This window comes from Ailuropoda melanoleuca, chromosome 4 (genome assembly GCF_002007445.2).
Source record: "Ailuropoda melanoleuca isolate Jingjing chromosome 4, ASM200744v2, whole genome shotgun sequence".
NCBI lineage: Eukaryota > Metazoa > Chordata > Mammalia > Carnivora > Ursidae > Ailuropoda > Ailuropoda melanoleuca.
Window position 1 is genome coordinate 19,433,167 of NC_048221.1, and position 13,796 is coordinate 19,446,962.

At 38.4% G+C, this 13,796-nt stretch overlaps 1 protein-coding gene across 3 annotated transcripts in view; it reads left to right on the top strand.

Moving 5' to 3' along the window:
• Nucleotides 1-13,796, top strand: part of DOCK3 (dedicator of cytokinesis 3) — a 480,644-nt gene that overhangs the window by 282,853 nt on the left and 183,995 nt on the right. For all 3 annotated transcript variants that reach the window (XM_034658384.1, XM_034658385.1, XM_034658386.1), the window contains one exon: nucleotides 6,862-6,946. In XM_034658384.1, coding sequence (XP_034514275.1) covers nucleotides 6,862-6,946 — 85 coding nt within the window. The remainder of the gene's footprint in view (nucleotides 1-6,861; nucleotides 6,947-13,796) is intronic.

Here is a 13,796-nt window from a genome sequence, read left to right on the forward strand (position 1 = left end):
ACATTGAATTAGAACTTTCAAGGATAAAAAGTAAACTGAATCATGGAACACTACATTAAAAACTAATGATGTACTGTATGGTGACTAACATGACATAATAAAATTTTTTAAAAAGTAAACGGGTATTATACTCTTTTATTTAGAGTTTAAATTAAATGCAGAGCTCTCCACTTCTACATAACAACAATTTTTCTTTTGTTTCCTGAGATTAAGAATTCTTATTTCTTTAGCTAAAAAAATTGAAGATCCCAGAATTAAATTTATATGCTTATACTTGTTGGCCAGTTTGCATATGTGTACACTCATTCCAAAAGTAAAAATTACTAAAATTATATCATGTAAAAATAGGCACTTAAAATGTTGTGTTCTTATGTTTTTAGAAACTGAAATATGGAAAGGGCATAAAACAAAGTTGTGCTTAAACGAACTAGCCATTATCTCTGCATAAGTCTCCTACTCAAAGAATAAGTCAGTTAATTACATCCTCTCTAATGGAATTTTAAAACAATTTATCTAGCAGTATAATTTTGATGTGTTAATATTTTCAACACCTTCAATAAAAATGTTGCTAAAAGTTTTTTCTCATTCTAATCTCATCGCTACTATAGCATACCTAAGTTAAACTCGTGTTAACCCAGGACCAACACACGTTAATTGATCTTTGCCTTAGAAAAATACCTAAGTAGTAAATGCTTTATTCGTGGAATAATTTATAAGATTTTTGTATTTCTTCTTTAGGAAGAAAGAACAGATTTGAATATGGTGTAAACATTTTACAGGCTTTTGTTGAATTAGAATGAGTTTCTGTAGATTATCAAATGAAGTAATTAGTATCTTTTTTATTCTGAAGTCTCAACGTTTAAGACAAATCACCAATAAATATATAATTTCTAGTTCTTATATTGTCTTTCTCTCCCTCTATCATAGTCTCTCTACCCCCCCTTTTGTACCCTCTTCCTCAGATTTTCATATATCCTAATCCTTCCATGTCCCTTTCTTCCCCCATAGTTTATATCCTTCACCAAGGGAATTGCTTTTAGAGGAAGCAGCACAAACAGAAGTTTGGGTTGTAGTATGCAGAAAATACTGCCACCCCCTCCTTCACGCCAACAAGTTTCCTCTGAGTAGATTTTTAGCTGGGACTCAGAAGGGCTTATGGCTCAGTACTTTCCCTTTAAGGACATGGTTATATTTTCCAGCTTTGGGACACCTGAAGTAATAGGAGTTTCCAACAACTTCTTCTTAGAGTCATTCTGATACAGGGTATTTTTTTAAAGATTTTATTTATTTATTCGACAGAGATAGAGACAGCCAGCGAGAGAGGGAACACAAGCAGGGGGAGTGGGAGAGGAAGAAGCAGGCTCATAGCGGAGGAGCCTGATGTGGGGCTCGATCCCACAACGCCGGGATCACGCCCTGAGCCGAAGGCAGACGCTTAACCGCTGTGCCACCCAGGCGTCCCATGATACAGGGTATTGTGCCCATCAATTAGTACCTTGCTGTACCCAAGAAGTCTGAGATAACAATGTTTAAAGTGTGCATGGTGTCAAAATCCTCCCATGAAGTTATGTTCAGATGAGTAAACTCCCCGCCCCCCTCACTCTTTGGGCGTCTGTTTTGCTCACCATCATACCCTGCACTTAGCACAGTGTCTGCACTTGGCAGGCACTATGTGAATGTGAATCTAAGTAATAAAACAGGTTTGTTCTTATGCCTGATGGCCACTCATTTACCAATCTATATTTGTTTCCTTCTGGATTGATATATTTGCACAAAACCATCCCTCAAACTATTATGACTGAACAGATTACAGTCAGTATTAGTATTTAACTTTCATGGTTATTAGTAGAAAGACAGAAGGTATGGTGGAAATACCATAGTTTCAGAGTAAGACAGACATAGTTTGAGACAAGCCCACCTCTGCCCCCCTTCATAGCCCACTTCATTAACCTCTCTGGACTTCAGTTTTCTCAATTATAAAATGGATCTAATACTATGTACTTCCCATATTGCTTAAAGATGATATGTATAAAATGCCTAGCCCAAGTAAATGCTCAGTAAAGGGTAGCTATTATTATTATTTATGTCTTATTATATCATTATATAAATATAAATCATTCTTTCATTAGTGTAGTTATTATCTATATGCTCTCTTTACTGTAAGTATTAGAAAAAGCCAGTACATACAGGAAATATTTTTTTTTTTTGCTTTTTTGTTGTTGTTTAAATTCAATTAGCCAACATAGCCATCATTAGTTTTTGGTGTAGTGTTCAATGATTCATTGGGTGCATACAGGAAGTCTTAATAATCTCTAGCCTTTCTCAACCAATTTTGGGGGAGAACTAAGTCCTGATAACTTAAAATATCCATTGTTTATAATTAATTAACTTCAAATTATTTTCTGTGTTCTGTGGTTCAGATGAGGAACCACAGAAGAAAAAGATACAATGGAAAATAGAATAGAACATAGAACATTCTAAAGAAATGCAAAATTCAAAGAATTTGATATAGAGATTCAGGACCTTTAAAGAGGTGCACCTGAAAGAATATAGGACCAAAGTATCTCTTATTCACTGCTGTGTCCCTGAGTTCTGCATGAACCTGGCACAGAGTAGGTGCTAACAAATATTTATTGAATTATTGGAATGAATGAATGAGTGATCAATGGCAGGTGGTGAGACAACAATAAATGTTTTTGTGAAGACTGTTTACCTAAACAATTAGTAAGACCATTTTTGAAAACTCTGCTCTATACTACCTGTATATAGATATGCATAGATGTATACCTCCTGCTTGTGTCCATCTGTTCAAGAGTCTCTTTTTCAGACACTGTATCTCTTTGATCACAATCCTTGTACTTTAGGCCATATTTTGGCTAATGATATAACACATAATTATGATAATTATAACAGCAGTAGCAGTTTACAGTGCCAGACAGTGTGCTAAAAGCTTTCTGTGGATTGATCTTTACAACAGCATATGATAGTAGATAGGACAGTGTGGCCTAGTGGAAGAGCCAAAATGCAAACCAGGCAATTTGACACCAGAGCCCATGTTCCTCGGTACCCTGCTGCCCTGCCCCCTGTGCTGGGAAGACAGAGAAAACACTAAATTAACTGCTCTCTGCACTTGTTGTTCACTATTCCTAGAGTAATCCACAAGGAGAAATAGCCAGAAACCTCTTTTCCAGAATGAAATTTGTGATGAATGTGTCGGGCTTCTCACCATACAGCACCTCTGCCTTTTTCCAGTAGGCCAGTCCTCCCAATTTAGGTTCTGAAAACTACTCTCCCTCCTTTGAAGACTATCTCAGTAGAAGGAATTCAGTCTTCAGTTTTATCAGATCACGCATTAATAATTTTCTTATTTCCTAAGATAATGAAATCAAGAAACTAAAAGGTACTGTGCCCTACTGACTTCTAGGAGACAGAAAACACTGCTCCCAGATGAAAATGAACATTTGTTTGACTCAAAACTGCTGTATTCCTTGTATCCGGTATCACTGGTGGGAAATGATAGGTCCTCAGAGAGTACCTGTGGGGTGAGTGGATGGGTGTATGCATGGATAGGTGAATGGACAAGCAAGCTAAGGGTGTCACAGTGCTAAGACAGAGTTTGCATACATGCCAGTCCAGACAGCCCATTGCTGTGTGTGGTGCACAACCACAAAGTACATACACTCAATCCTAGCCCTGTTGTCTTAGGTCCATTGGGATTTTTTTCTAATGCCGTTGTTTTGAAAATATCTGTTTTGATTGGAATATTCACACAGTCCTTTTTGTTACTTAATTGTAATATTTAAACTATCATATATTTTATGAGCACTGATGGTTAAAGAGTATGTATGGAATTTTGATTCTTCATTGTTGTATTTTAGAGTTTTAATAGCTATCGAAAATTGGAAAGTGTTTTTTAGTGATCAAAGGTATGATTCCATTTCCCTAATATAAATACTAATGTCATTTTTTTATCTTTCCACTGTTTTTCTACATACATATTAAAGTATCTTAAATACTTTGAGGTTATACCTGCAAAATTATCTTTATGATGTAAATTGCTTTTTATGACAAGAGAGGTAGAAAGGATGTGCTTCAGCGTTCTCTTGCTTTCTGTGACACTGCTGCCTTTACATGTAGTAAGTGTTGGAAGCCAGAGGCCTGAAATTATATCAGAGAAATTAAGAATAGCTAATATGAAGTGACTAAATGCAGTATTTTTTTGATATAAGAAGACAGGATCCCAGTGGTAGAAAAATTAAATCTGTTATCTACTCAAGTACATTTCCTTCAATAATCAGATTCAATGGCATGGTTTTGCCATTAAACTGTAAACTATCATAGTTAAGGCCAACAGTGTATTACTGATTTCATCATGTAAAACTGAGGATTTTTTTTTTGGCACCTAGTACCAATAGTTATTTCTTCTTTAAAAATTCATGTTTCTCTCTCCCTCTTTTTTAAGGGGAGAAAGAGAGAGAGAGAGCACAAGCACAGGGGGAGGGGCAGAGGGAGAGAGAATCCTAAGCAGGCTGGATGCCCAGCACAGAGCCCAATGTGGGCCTAGATCTCAAAACCCTGAGATCTTGACTTGAGTCAAAATCAAGAGTTGGATGCTTAACCAATGAGCCACCCAGGCACCCTATAAAAATTCATGTTTTTGTATTAAAGGATGATAAAGGGGGGGAACAGAAGGGGGAATGAACCATGAGATACTGTGGACTCTGGGAAACTGAGGGCTTCAGAGGGGAGGGGGGTTGGGGATTGGGATAGGCCGGTGATGGGTATTAGGGAGGGCACATATTGCATGGTGCACAGGGTGTTATATGCAAATAATGAATCTTGGAACATTGCATCAAAATCTGGGGATGTACTGTATGGTGACTAATATAACAAAATAAAAATTATAAAAAAATAAAGGATGATGGAAGTTATATAATAGAAAAACTTGAGTTTTTATCTTTTAGGAGAAAAACAGGTTTTTCCTTTTTTCTTGCCTGCTAAAAAGTACAAATCTGAATTTTGATTCTTAATCATAGTTATCATATTAGCCTATGCGATTAGTATGTTTGCTTCTACCTTTCTCGTGTAGGTTTGATTTTCTATTTTCATTTCCTCAATCTTATTGCAGCTTCTTTAACCTCTTCATATCTCTTCCTATAAATAGGTTATAAATTATAAATAAAATAAAACAGATGCATTTTGGATGTATACATGGATTTTTAAATATATTTTTTCACATGGTTTATTTTAAATGAGTGGTAGTTTTATGCACAGAAAGAGCCTACAGAATTAGTTTTGCTGGTATGTTCTAGAAGTGGTTCATAATCTAGTTGAAGAGAAAAAAATACATACTTCTCCTTTTATTGGCTATGGAATACTTTTTCCAGACACAGTAATTCATAACCCTTGTGTTGGAGTATAGGGTGGTCACAGAGCAGCTCCGAAACCCTGATGAGAGTTATAGACCCTCTCCTCAGAAAAAAATTCATACATGAACACACACACACATACCGTTGTAAGCAGTTTTGGGGTCCCCAACCCCCTAACTCCATTTGACTCCAGGTTTAGAGAATGAGAAAAGAGCTAATATTTACTGAACATAAATTATGTGTCATTTTTGAATGCACAAGCTCTGGCTGTCTGCAGTTATTTACACTGCCTCATCCCGCCTGCCATAGTTAATCAATCATTAATCACCATCTCTTACTCTTGCCTCCACAAGTTATACCAGATCTTCCAAATACTCGGGGTATTTTTTTAGGAGTAGTACTCCTTGGTTAAACTTTCATATAAAGTTTCTTAAGATATTGGTTAATCATCAGAGAGTCAAAATTGACAGTTGTAGATCTTTTGATGATTTACACAAATGAACATTTCCAGTTAGAATAAGAATGTTATTAGCTTCCTTTTGCATGTGAATTTAAGGAAGGACATAGCATCTAAGATTTTTTTTAGAAGTAGAAGCCTGGATCATCACCTGTGAGAGAAGAAAACAAGGAATTTAAAACGTATCAGGAATAATAACCAGTTCCACATGTGCTGGCTATGCAAATAAACACAAATGGGTTGAACTAAAAAAATATATATATTGGCTAATGTGTGGTAAGGTCATTACTATAACCAATGTCAGTATTAATTAAATTGAAAATGAGATAAAAACTCAATTAAAACATAGATTTCTTTGAGTTAAGTATCTTTTGGAGGGTGATTTTTTATGTGTTTGCATGGAGCCTGAAAAATTTTTTCATCCTAATGAAAGTAATGCATGATGGAGTCTTGAGCATGCTTGTAGGATTACGAGGAAGAGAAAAATAAAACATGACTTATTAATAACCTATAGAGGGGTGCCTGGGTGGCTCAGTTGATTAAGTGTCTGCCTTCGGCTCAGGTCATGATCCCAGGGTCCTGGATTGAGCCTTGCATCGGTCTCCCTGCTCAGTGGGGAGTCTGATTCTCCCCCTCTCCTTCTGTGTGTATGCCCTCTCTCTCTAGCTCTCTCTCTCTAGCTCTCACTCTCTCTCGAATAAGTAAATAAAAATAAAATAATAAAAAAATAATCTATAGAAAATACATACTTAATGAACTCAAGCAGGCTCTTATAGACATGATACTGAATGGTTTTTATCATCAGAAGGGGGAACTGCTTGGTGATTAAAATTGTCAGTCTTAAAATCCCCAGCCTTATTTATTTACCTTAAGGTGAGCACAGTTAGATGTTACTGGAGAAAAGCATGTCCCTGCTGGGGTAGCATCTCAGTCTCTGTCCACAGGTCATGGCAGTTATGAGCTTCCAGGCACGTAAAGAAAGATGAGTATAATGTGAGGGCATGGCATGCTGAGTGTGTTCTTTCTCTTTACTAGGCATTTGGGCCTGGACTTGGTGCCTCGAAAGGACTTTGAAGTAGTGGATTCAGACCAGATTAGTGTCTCAGATCTCTATAAAATGGTAAGAAATCTAACACAGGGTAAGCTTATTCCCTGCACACCTCATTTTTTCTCCTTTATCATCCCTAGTTACATTATGAAACAATATTACAAAAGTTGTTCCTTTGGCTTTGTCCCAAAGCATGTAAGGGGTCTTCCTTATTCTGACACTGTATACCACCTTTGCTTTCTAAATGGAATTACTGCATAAGAGTGTACCATGATACCCAGGGGTCATTTATCTGTTGATTTTAGTGGTGAATGGAACTTCTTCAGCCTGCAGCAGTTACCAACATTCGGTCTTTCCCCACCTCTTAAAAAGAGAAGGTAGTTGAAGCTGTAAAGAGCCAATTTATTGGTTAATGTAATGATTAAACCTGGAAATAATGTACCGGTATTTCTAAGAGAGCTCTAAGTCTATTGGCTATTATTAAAATGTATTGAGCTAATTGATGACCAAGATTATATTTTGCAGGCTGAATGAGAAGTAATTAAAAGAAATGTTAAAATTTTTGAGGTAAAACAAACATCAGAGACCTCAGGTGACTATTCAGCTTAGACTAAGGGACTGGGTAAAACCTCACTTTGAGGAGTTATGTATTTGAGTATTTATTGGTGAGAATTACAGGTGTTAGAAAGAATTACAAGTTTCTTTTTAAGAAAAGTGTAATTTTTATAGGGAACTTCAAAGATACAAAGTATGTTGCTTGGTCGAGGTTCTTTGGAAATTTGCCTAGATAATATACAAGTAACGTATCAATTGCTTATATATATTTGCTAGTGTACAAAAACATTTGTGTATAGTACCCTAACTACGTGATAAGCATGGGATGTAGAGATGAACAAAATGAGCAGGGCTTATCCCTTCCTTCAAGAATATCACCATCTAGAATATTGGTTCTTAACCCTTTTGGGGTCATGAAGATCAGATAGAATTTCTTCCCAGGACAACACAAGTATGGTTTTGCATACGAAGTTTTACACTCAATTTTAGGGAATTAACAGTTCCTTCTGATGATTGCCCATGAAGTCTGTACATGGCCCCCATGTTTAGAAACTATTCTAGTGGGATCAAATAGACCACAAGCAAACAATTGCCATATCTGTGCTGCATATACACTGATATTGTTAGAGGGAGTGACTGATTACTTGGGGCTGGAAAAAAATCAATGAAAGCTTCCAGTGGCAGTAATACTCAAGGTGAGCCTTGAGAGGTGGACAGGGGTTCACCTAGAGGACAAACAAAAAGGAGAGACGTTCCAAAATGGCACAACAGCATAGGGAAGTGATAGATCCAGGAAACTATAAGATATTTGGTAACTTTGGCATGCAAATACGTGTTAGTGATTGGGATAGTAAGGTAAGGAAGGAGGCAAGGGTCAGATCATGAGAGTTTTGTAAGTCCCAAATTGCACTTTCTCCAGTAGTCTGATATAACCACGGGAGTAGCATGATTGGATATGGATATGGGTGGTTTTTTTTAAGAGAGGGGAAGAGAGAGAGAATCTCAAGCAGGCTCCATGCCCAGCACAGAGCCTGATTCGGGGGTCAGTCTCACAACCCTGAGATCATGACCTGAGCTGAAATCAGAGTTGGACACATAACCGACAGAGCCACCCATGTATCCCCAGATATGGGTTTTAAATGCTGTCTCTGTCTATAGAAAATGTAAAATGCAGAAGACCAGAATCACGGAGGAAGGAGACCACAGAAGTGATTCGGGCAATAAATAATGACTAGACAGCAATAGGAGTGAAGAAGAAATGAAGTAGAGAATGTAGATGTTAGTAAATAAAAATCAATTTGATGATCAATTAGATGTGGAAAGTGAAGGGTGATTGAGAGGTTGAGGCTAAGAGCTTCCCTCACAATGGTGGCATAGAGAATGCTATTTTTGGTGAGGATTTTACATTTTGTTCTAAAGCCTGTGAAGGTATTTGAGCAGGGGTATCGCATGATCTGTCTTGCATTTTAAAAGGATCCCTCCCACTGATGTGTGCAGAAGGACTGGAGTGGGGCAAGAATGGAAGCAAGGAGCAGTCATTCAAGCAAAAATATTTTAATTTTCAGTATTTGGGCTAGAGGTGAAACAAAGGAGTAAGAAATTGTTGGATTATGAATGTGTGTTGGAGATAAATCCATTTGGAGTTGTTGATAGGTTGATTTGGTTTGTGTGTACAAAAAAGAGAAAGGTCAGAGAAGAATGACTCCTGTGTTTTGATCTTCTCCAAATTTGACCTTGTAAAAGTAATAAGAAACATTGCGGGAGAAGCAGGTTTGGGAGTACAGAAGTGGGGATCAATATATTGGTCTGGTTTTTCCTTTCAAGTTTGAGATGCCTTTTAAGCTGCCAAACTGAGATGTTGAAAGTCTAGACCTCAGAAGTGAAGTTCAGATACAACAATTTTAGAGTCATCAAAGTATATGTGGTGTTTAAAGCTGTTGGATGAGATGACCACTCCCTTCCCCAGACCTCCATACAGTGAAATCCGGTGTTCAGCAGACCCTACACAGCACTTCCAGACAGCCAAGCATCAATAAACATTGGAGGAAACCTCCCACAAAAGTTAGAGACCAGAACAAATACATGTGAAAGGAACTTGGAAGAAACAGACAAGTCAGTAGAAGAAAATGGTGGTTGCTGTCTGCAAAGAGAAATGAAGAAACAACAAGGAGACAGAGTGGAGCAATCCAAGAAGGAATCAAAGGAGCTCTAGAAAATTACAAATGAGATAACAGGGATAAACTTGATATAAAGATTAGAAAATAGGGTAGGGAGGGCACGTATTGCATGGTGCACTGGGTGTTATACGCAACTAATGAAGCATCAAACTTTACATCGGAATCTGGGGATGTACTGTATGGTGATTAACACAATATAATAAAATAAAATTAAAAAAAAAAAGAAAATAGGATGACAGCAACAAAAATGTATCAATAGGAGAGAAATGTTAGAGGTTTGATCCAAGAGGTCCAATATCCAGGTAACAGAGTTTCAGAAGAGAGAACAGAGGAAAAAGAAAGAAAATTACCGAAGAGATCTTACTAAAAACTTTTCCAGGGTGATGATATCACCAAGATGGTGGAATGGAGTTTTCCATCCTCTGTTCCTCATGAAGATCAACAATTTGATAGGCACGAATGAAAAATAGCTCTGGGAGAGCTCAAGAAAGAAGAAAGCTATCACTTAAGAAGCTTCAGTAACACAGTAGAGCAAAACCTCAGAATAACCATACAGAAAGGGTAGGAAGAACAGTTTCATTTTGCTGCATCATTCCTTACCCCAGGCTGACACTGCTCAGCACCAAGATAGAATTCCCTAGACTTAGAGTTACCCTCTCCAGGAAAAGGAGAAGAGGATGAGTAACCAGCTTACCCAGTCCTTCAGGCCACTGTACAAAGGACCCACTTCAGTTTTATCCCACCCAGGACTGGCAAAGCTGAGACATCTAGAGATAGGTAGGAACAAGGAAAAGGGCAGGGGCTACCCCTGTGAGCCATGCAGTGAGAGTGACCATGGTTCCCACTGGTCTGCTCCGTATAGGATCCCAGCAGCCTTCACTGCTGAGGACTTCAACTACCCTTATGGATGCTACAAACCCCCTCAGCTTTCATCACTGAAGACCTTGTCATAGACCCCAGCAGACTGCTCACAGAGGACCCCAGCATCTTTCACCTTTGAAGAAACCAGTGGCCAGCAAAGCTGCCACAGAACCCCTGCAGATTTTTTTTTACCAAGTTTTTCACCCCACAGGTATTTGCATTCACAGATGTCAGCCCCCTGAGCACCTCCTACTCTCTCCCCTGCCCCTTGCTGGGACATGAAATATGCAGCAGCCAGCCCCAGCCTCTGTTGACTATGCATATGTAACATGTCAACCTAGACTCCCATGGCTGACCCCCGTGGTTGTGCACATGTTCACGCCTAGCCCTTGCAGCTCTATTCCTGCATACTGCTGGCCTGACTTCCGTCACTGGCCTCCATTGCCATGCATGCTCCCATGGTGACCTCCTGTAGACACAGGAGTGTATGCCAGCAGCCAAGGCCCCCACAGCTGCTTAAGGGTCCATATTTGCCCTTGACACTTGTAAGTGGCCTGCATTTCTGGGCTTACCTAAAGCTAGCCCCTGCAACTATGCACCTGCACATTGCCAACCCAACTCCTGTACTAGTCTCCACCGCCTCTACAGCTGCACAAGTGCATGCCAATAACCAGGGCCCCTACAGTTGCAGGTGCATGTGCAGTTGCCATCAGCCTCTTCTGCTGGTCCCAGCCCTTACCATTACCTCTGTGTCTGCAGCTTTCCCCTGACATTTTGCAGGTATCTGCAGCTGAGGGTATACACACTATCAGCTCTGGCCACCACTGCTATCTGCCCACATTCCTAGCTGCTGGACTTGGAAAAGCCACTGAAGACCCCAATAACCATCGCAGACACTGTGGCCCTCTGCAGCTCTCCACAAGGATCACATGGTTGTTGATGTTGTGGACCCGTGTGGCCTAAACCAGTGAGATATACACTCCTGGGCCCAGAGCTGCCACATGCACTTAGCACCCTGCACCACTAAACCCAGAATCACAGCATTCTCTGGCATGCCCCTACCCATGGATGAAGGTCTTTCCTCGTCTAAGCCAGTTGGTACAGTCTGGAAGAGGTGACTGCTCTTCACATGCACAGACAACTATTCAAGAGTACAGGAATCATGAAAATCAAGGAAACATGATACCACAAAAAGAACACAGTAAACTTTCAGTGACCCTAAAGAAATGGAAATCCACAAATTTCTTGATAAATAATTCAAAATAATTGTTCTAAAGATGTTCAAAGAGCTTATAGTACTCACAGAAAAACAACTCAACAAAATCAGGTAAATAACATAAGAACAAAATGAAAAGTTCAACAAAAAGATAGAATACATAAAAAATAACCAAATAAATTTTGGAGCTGAATGTTACAAACACTGAAGAATTCAATAGAGAGCTTCGGTATCAGAATGGACCAAGCAGGAGAATCTGAACTCAAAGACAGATAAATTGAAATTATCCAGTCAAAGGAGCAAAAAGAAAAAAGAATGAAGAAATCCTGTGGGACTTCTAGGACACCATTAAGAGAATTAATGTACACACTATTAGAATACCAAAGAAGAGAAGGAGAAAGGGGAAGAAAGCTTATTTAAGGTGATAGTGGCTGAGAACTTTCCAAATCTGGGAAGAGATTTGGACATCCAAGTTCATGATATTCATAGGTCTCCAAACAATTTCAGTCCTCAAAGAGATCTTCTCCAAGGCATTACAATAAAACTGTTTAAAAATAAAAAAATCTTGAAAGCAACAAGAAAAAAGAAGCTTGTCACTTACAAGGCAACCCCCATAAGGCTATGAACATATTTCTTAGCAGAAACCATGCAGGCCAGGAGAGAGTAGGATGATATGTTCAAAGTGCTGAAAGAAAAAAAAAAACCTACCAACCAAGAATATTTTACCCAGGAAAGTTGTCCTTCAGAAATAAAGGAGATATAAAGATTTTCCAGACAAAAGCTGAGGGAGTTCAAAATTACTAGACCTGATTTACAAGAAATGCTGCAAGTTGTTCACGCTGAAATGAAAAAAACGTTTATTAGTGGCATGAAAACACATGAAAATATAAGACACAATGGTAAAGGTAAGCATAGATTCAAATTCAGAATACTCCAATACTGTAATATGGTGGTCTATAACTCTAGTATAAAGGTTAAAAGACAGAAAAATTTAAAATAACTGTAGCTAGCACAAAAACAGATACATAGATCAATGGAACAGAACAGAAAACCCAGAAATGGACACACAACTATATGGTTAATCTGACAAAGCAGGATATCCAGTGGAAAAGAGACAGTCTCTTCAACAAATGGTATTGGGAGTTTGACTTATTCTTTGCCAGTTTGGATACCTTTTATTTCTTTTTGTTGTCTGATTGCTGATGCTAGGACTTCTACTACTATGCTGAACAATAGTGGCAAGAGTGGGCACCCTTGTGTTCCTGTCTTAAGGGAAAAGCTCTCAGCTTTTCCCCATTGAAAATATTATTCGCTGTGGGCTTTTCATAGATGGTTTTTATGAAATTGAAGAATGTTCCCTCTATCCCTATACTCTGAAGAATTTTAATCAGGAAAGGATGCTGTATTTTGTCAAATGCTTTTTCTGCATCAATTGAGAGCATCACATGTTTCTTGTCACATTGATTGATTTGCTAATGTTGAACCACCCTTGCATCCCAGGAATTAATCCCACCTGGTCGTGGTGGATAATCTTTTTAATGTACTGTCAGATCCTCTTGGCTAGGATCTTGTTGAGAATTTTGGCATCCGTATTCATCAGGGATATTGGTCTATAGTTCTCCTTGTTGGTGGGGTCTTCACCTGGTTTTGGGATCAAGGTAATGCTGGCCTCATAGAATGAGTTTGGAGGTTTTCCTTCAGTTTCTATTTTTTGAAAGAGCTTCAGGAGAATAGGTATTATTTCTTCTTTAAATGTTTGGTAGAATTTGCCTGGAAGCCATCTCACCCAGGACTCTAGTTTTTTGGGAGGTTTTTGATCACTGCTTCAATTTTGTTACTGGTTATTGGCCTATTCAGATTGTCAATTTCTTCCTGTTTCATAGTTTATAGGTTTCCAGGAAGGTATCCATTTCTTCCAGGTTGCCTAATTTATTAGCATATAGTTGCTGATAATATTTTCTAATAATCAGAAACGATGAATACCCACCATTTGCATCAACATGGATGGAACTGAAGGGGATTATGCTAAGTGAAATAAGTCAAGAGAAAGACAATTATCATATGGTTTCACTTATTTGTGGAACATAAGGGATAGCATAAAGGACATCAGGAG